Below are 6,944 nucleotides of genomic sequence, written 5' to 3' on the forward strand. Positions count from 1 at the left end.
TCGCTGGGATGGAGAGGGGGGGGGGGGGGGGGGGGGGGGGTGACTGGCTGTGCCATGCCGGGCAGCCCGCTGTCACTTTCAGTCACCGTGGCACTTATGTGACATTACTCGACGAGGCCTCGGCAGCGGCGGGCGGAGCGCGTGGCATAGTGGAGTGGAGCGTAGCGGAGCGCGTGGCATAGTGGAGTGGAGCGTAGCGCGCGGCATAGTGGAGCACCGCTGCGTTAAAATGCCCCTGAAAAATACATGAGTGATGTTCCGCGTGATGTCATAGTGCCCCTGAAAAATACATGAGTGATGTTCCACGTGATGTCATAGCGCATCGTGGGGATGCTGGTTTTCTTCACCCCTGAGTGTGTGTGTGTTTGGGCGTGTGTGTGTGTGTGTGTGTGTCTGTGTTTGGGTGCAATGAGCTTTAGCATGAGAATGGCAAGCACAACATCCTCTACAGACTTCTAAACACTCTACTGGTGTGTGTGTGTGTGTGTGCGCGTGTGTACGCGTGTGTGTGTGTGTGCCTGTACTTAAGCTTGTGTGTTGAGCAATGCTGCCCTTCTATCTGACAATACACAACTTTTTTTCACAATTACACAATTTGTTATCCTAGTTTGCTGTCTTGCCTTGTCTCTGCTAACCCTCGTGGCAGATGCTGCTGCAAGTACTCACACACACACACACACACACACACACACACACACCTACACACACACCTACACACACACACACACACACACACACACACACACACCTACACACACACACACACACACACACCTACACACACACACACACACACACACACACACATACCTACACACACACCTACACACACACACACACACACACACACACACACACACACACACACACACACACAAAGCACAGCTGCTCACCTGTGCGCTCCGCTGCATTTAGCAGATGTTTTGCCGCAGTAAAGATCATAAATGTCTGTAAATGCACATCCTCAGATGCCTTCAGCTGATTTTTACTTTTTTATGCCCTCCTTCACTCTCTTTCTCCATCTCTCCATCTGCTTTTCACTTTATTCCCCTCTTCCCTTCCCTTCCCTCTCCTTCCATATATCTTTCTCTCTCTCTTTCTCTCTCTATCACCCTATCTGCACTTCCTCTTCCCTTATTCATCTCTCTCTCTCTCTCTCTCTCTCTCTCTCTCTCTCTCTCTCTAGTGCCCTGTGGTGGCAACTTGACCCAGCGCACCGGTACTATCCTGTCCCCTGGCTACCCCGAGCCCTACCTAAACAGCCTGAGCTGCGTCTGGAAGATCACCGTTCCGGAAGGTTCCGGGATCCAGGTATCTGACCCCCTGTCCGTTTTACACTCTCTCTCTCTCTCCATCCTTCCTTCTGCCTCACCATCACACACACACACACTCACACAAAGAGAATAAAAGGCCCTGTCAATGCGGTCATCTTCACCATTGACGGGGCAGATAAACGCTCCTTGGCACCTTCAGCTCTGTGGAGGCCCACTAAGGGACTGGCAGACTCCCTCATGCACTTCCACGTTTTCGCCGCCTTTTACTGTATCATATTTTTGACTTCAGCACGGGCCGTTAAAGTTTAGACCCTTGGTGGACACAGCGGTGGCTGCCCTCTGCACACACACACACACACACACACACACACACCTCACACACACACACAGGGAGCTGAACCAGAGGCCCCGGAGCTCGTAATTGGGCCCAGTCCGAGCCCATAACTCTGAGTAATATTCCCCATCAAGCAACCATCGCCTCCATCTTAAGCAAGGCAGTAAAGGGGACTGCACACACACACACACACACACACACACCTCAGGGTTCCGGTGGCAACAGCCCACTGAGAGTCGTGTATTTATACCCAGTCAGAACAACACCCAGTGTGTGTGTGTGTGTGTGTGTGTGTGTGTGTGTGTGTGTGTGTGTGATGTTTCCACCGGGTCTCAGCTGTATTTATGCCCAGTCAGAACAACACCCAGGGCTCAGACACCCAGGGCTTAGCTCAGACTGGGCCCCGTTTTATGACCTCCCGATTACCTTATTATATCACTGCTGGCTTTTATTATGCTGCACCACTTCTGCCTTGTGTTAGGGCTGTACTATGGTGGCTGATGAGAGGTATGGCTTTTGATGATGTCCTTATTATAAGCAGCTAATGACTTCATTCAGCTATATTGAGGCATGGGATGATACAAGATGGCGTGTGTGCAGGAACACAACCTCTTTACCCGGCTGTGTATAAAACGCAAGCTTTGGGTTAGCATTGCATTGTGCCTCCACTGGCATTGGCACGTGTTAGATTAGTGTCTTTTGAGCCGATAAGTGACCCCTGTAGAACACCACATAGAGGCTTTTCTATTAGTACATGAATTCTTCCAGTGACTGCTAAGAACTACGTGGGCTCATAACCTGTCAATTATAGCTTTATTCATGTGTTCATTTACTCAGGAAGTCATTAGTGTCCATGCTGAGATGACTTCCATTGCACACCAAGCAGACAACTAATTTATAAACTATATAAACTGCATTTGTAAAGTGCTTTTCTAGGTACCCAAAGTGCCTCCAGTGCGTTTACAGGTCCCTGTTCTTCCTCTCATACTTGCACTGCGGATTTGTGCCCCAACTTCAGTCGACCGGTCTGCTGTAGCAGCCTTCCAAAAGCAGAGGATTACTGTCTCCCTGTGTGGCCTGACTCCATGCAGTGTCATAGAGCAGAGCTCACAGCGCTACGCTACGCTAAGCTACGCTACGCACCTGCCAGGAGACCAAAAAGAGGGTCCAGCCCCCTGCCACAGCACTCCGTATGGCTTCAGAGCGCAAAGATCAATCTGCGCCATAATTACTGCAGATTTGGACTTGTGACAGTTTTACTCGATTAATGTTGATCCCCAGGCACCTTCAATGGCACCCAGGAGAGTGCGAAAAGCCACAGACAAACTGAGGGGTGAAAACATGAGTGAAGAGAGAGGAGGGATTGTGTGTGAAAATAGAGAGAGAGAGAGAGAGAGAGAGAGAGAGAGAGAGGAGAAAGGGGGGGGAAGGAAAGGGGAAAAGGGCAAAAAGATAGAGAGAGTAGAAAAGAGCCTTTGGAAGTAAACAGGAGCGATAGTGTCGACTGAGCGATGGGGACCAGATAGTCTGGAAGACAGATATGGGCAGACATGGGCGGAGAGAGAGACAGAGGGATGAACAGACACAGGGGCGGAGAGAGAGACAGAGGGATGAACAGACACAGGGGCGGAGAGGGAGACAGAGGGATGAACAGACACAGGGGCGGAGAGGGAGACGGATGGACAGAGACAGGGTGAGAGGCAGAGATGGATGAGAGATAAAGGCGCCCAGGTAAAAAGGTCCACCTGCGTCCGGCTCGATAAGGTGGACACCGACTCTCTCCCTCCGTCTGCGGCAGGATTAATGTCCCCGCCATTTCCACTAAAGTTAATTGTCTAGATCTGTTGCTGAGAGAGCCTCAGTGGAGTCGCAGCCTTTAACGGAAAGTTACGGGTCCTCCTGAGGGACTTGTAAAGTTCCGTAAAATACACTGAGTCAAGCGTGTCCTCTCTTGTTCAATTTACGTTAGGTCTGAAACCAAACGTTTTCTTGAATATTATTGTCTCGGATTCCTGGAGGGTTTCTTTACAGCCTTTAGGAGCGTAGATAGTCTCGCAGAAATATGTTCATGGCTCGGAGACAAAAAGAGATAAATACATGAGATTAATTGAATGCAGATTGTGCACAATTTGAATTGCAATTCTGCTTCCTGTTTGCTACCTCAATTGAAATGCAAGTGAAATTCAAGAATTGAATTGGAATTTAAGATCCAGTTTCAATTCAATTCTGGATTTTTGCACAAGCCTGGTTGCGAGATCAGAAGAACAGGTTTTCCCCCGTGATCCCCTATGCTAAGGCTGAGATTCCACAGACGCTGAGACCGGGAGAAAGACGTGACGTGCACATGTAGTTACAGAGGCGGTGCCTTGGGATTTACTGCCGGCAGGTTGTATTTGAATCACAAATACACTGATGCTGTTTATATAAAAAAAGCCCCGCGCATGGAAGGGAAAAAAAATATGAATTCAATTCTCTGCAGAGAGCAAAGGCAAACAAACATGACATTTGATGGCGGAGCTATCAGTCATGACAATCTTCTGTCGATAGCCATGGTCGCACAGCTACGGCCGTCCAATTTTCGGGGTTTGTTTGTGGGAGAGGAGAAAGCAAACACCTGCCAAACTGTTTACTGGGTCCTGCTCACTGGCCAGGAAGAAACGAGAGTGGGCCGAGATGCGCAGTGGACGAGACCGAGCTTCGTTTAACGGACTCGTGGTCTGAGGTGACCTCTGGGCTGATGTGGCCACTGCTGCATCCTCACTTTCTGAACATCAAATCAATCAGGCTGTTGTTCTTACTGTCAGGGATGAGACTTTTTTATTTTTGATATAAACAAGTTTCAGTTTGTCTTCAATATATTCTTTCTTTCTTTATTTCTGTCTTTCTTTCTCTTTTATTTCTTTTTTTGTTTTTTTCTCTTTCTCTCTGTCTTTCTTTCCCTAATGTGTCGTGGAGGTGGACAAAAGCTGTTTTCTCACTGTGTGCTTGTGTTTGTCTCCCACACAGATCCAGGTGATCAGCTTTGTTACTGAACAGAACTGGGACTCGCTGGAGGTGTTTGATGGAGGCGACAACACTGACACTGTGTTGGGAAGCTTCTCAGGTGCACTGTCTACCTATCTATCTATATGTCTATCTATTTATCTATCTATCTATCTATCTATCTATCTATCTATCTATAGGTGTGTTTACATGGACAGTTATTTTGTCCATCCGAATAAACCCTATGTAAACAGATGGCATGAATCGGAATAGATTGAAACATTCGTGCCATCTGTTTACATGGTTCTGTTCCGATCAGGTGCTCTCAAGCGCTTTAGAATCTTTCAGCGGAATAGCCATTGTTGCCCACTTTTCCGTGAGGAGATACAGCAGGCAATCCGATGAACATGGCTGTTGAATCGGACTAGGAACGGACTACACCACCTCTTTCATTCCAATGAAAATTCTGATTGGATCGGCAGTTTTGTTCCGATCAAGGTGTTTATATGTGTAATTTATATTCCAATTGAGCCGTTATACCGATTCTAATTGGAATAGAACTGCCCGTATAAACCCATTTTATCTTTGTGTCTGTCTGTCTGTCTGTCTCTTTATCAATATAATTATTTATTTATTTCTCAATATGTCAATCAACTACATAACCAATCAAACAACCAACCAAATATCAACCAATCAGTCACACAAGGGAATGGGTCTAATGCTTGATTTCCTCATGAATCTGATATATAGCTAACCTGACCCTAGCCAGATGAATTTCGTTCCGCCTAGCTTCACTCACATCCATCTGGGACCTCTTCCATTGAGAGTGATTTCTGCAACCGATTTTATGGTTCAGCCAATCAGGACGCAGGGCGGGAGTTTCATAGATGTGACGTAGTGGAGAAGCGACCGTGAGACTGTTTTCAGCGTCACGGGTTGGCTTCGATGTGAGTGGTTGAAGTAGCACGTCAATAGATGACGGAAGTGGCTTATTCAATCATATGCAGGCATTTTTTGATTAGGCCCAGCCTTCTGAAACATCATTCCAATGGATCGGTTCCAGATGGATGAGTGGAGCTAGGCGGAGCGAAATTCATCTGGCTAGGGTCAGGTTAATATATAGCCACAGCTCATGTACAAAACTGCAGTGGCCTGCACTTGCACCTCAAAGGATCTGCTAAACGTCCCACATATTATAAATAATGTGACTGCCTTTAAATAGCAGCCATCCGTCTCTTAGGAGAAATGTTGTGTTTGAAATGTCATGCTATTATTGGCTGAGAGGGATTTTAGCATGAGTAACTGTGTGTTTGTGTGTTTGTGTGTGTGTGTGTTTGTGTGTGTGTGTGTGTGTGTGTGTGTGTGTGTGTGTGTGTGTGTGTGTTCTGGTTCCCTGTAGCCTTAGAAGAACTGAGGGAACCTTCCACATTATGCCTTTTCAAAATAAATCGCTTTCATGACGGCACCGTTAAAAAATAACTAGGCTTGCTGCACGTTCAAGAGAGTGTTTAAATGTATTTACTCTGAGCGCATAACAAAGAGACGGAGAGAGAGAGAGAGGGAGAGTGAGAGAGAGAGAGAGCGAGCAAAGACGAAAACAAACAGCCTGCGAATAGAATAGTGAATATTTAAAAAGGTTAAGAGCGTTTGTTTTCGCCACAGAGAGAAAGCCTTTTTATCGTTGCTTTTGCACGTGCTCCATCTCCGGCGTGAGGGGCAAGACTGCAGGAGGGGCAAGACTGCAGGAGGGGCAAGACTGCAGGAGTGGGAGGAATGGCACTAAGCTGCTCCTGCTGCCCCGCCATCACAAGCGGATCTGCCACAAAAGCTACAACTGCCCTGCAGTCAAATGGATGAATAATAAACCTCTTCTAAATAAATGAAGGCTGCAGCAAAAGAGGCTGTGGAGAGCCTATCACAGCTTACATTGCTGTGGAGTTATTACGGAGAGCCTATCACAGCTTACATTGCTGTGGAGTTATTACGGAGAGCCTATCACAGCTTACATTAATACAGAGTTATTACGGAGAGCCTATCACAGCTTACATTAATACAGAGTTAGTATGGAGAGCCTATCACAGATTACATTGGTATGGAGACTATAACATCTTACATTAGTGTTTTTTTGTTTAATAACTAGGTAAAATCAATGTGCAAATTTGACTAATTTGACTAAACTAATGTGTTGAAAATAACACAACATACATTGAAAACAACACAACTTGTGTTGTCTTTAACACTTCTCTGTGTTAAACAACACATTTCTTTTAAAAGTGCATAGCTCATGCAAGAAAATGTTACTTGTTGATAAACTTCGCTTAGCCTGCCATTTTATTTAGGCTTTGTGTGTGTGT

The 6,944-nt window shown here is 46.5% G+C and overlaps 1 protein-coding gene across 1 annotated transcript in view; it reads left to right on the forward strand.

Moving 5' to 3' along the window:
- csmd2 (CUB and Sushi multiple domains 2) overlaps window positions 1-6,944 on the forward strand; it is a 377,005-nt gene that overhangs the window by 281,288 nt on the left and 88,773 nt on the right. Inside the window, exons 26-27 of the mRNA XM_076301508.1 lie at window positions 1,187-1,311; window positions 4,615-4,711. Coding sequence (XP_076157623.1) covers window positions 1,187-1,311; window positions 4,615-4,711 — 222 coding nt within the window. The remainder of the gene's footprint in view (window positions 1-1,186; window positions 1,312-4,614; window positions 4,712-6,944) is intronic.

The sequence above is a fragment of the Alosa pseudoharengus genome, unplaced genomic scaffold (genome assembly GCF_046254945.1).
Source record: "Alosa pseudoharengus isolate Yale_2024_CS ecotype anadromous, Long Island Sound unplaced genomic scaffold, YU_APseudo_1.1 YU_APseudo_1.1_scf_23, whole genome shotgun sequence".
In the NCBI taxonomy this organism is placed as follows: domain Eukaryota; kingdom Metazoa; phylum Chordata; class Actinopteri; order Clupeiformes; family Clupeidae; genus Alosa; species Alosa pseudoharengus.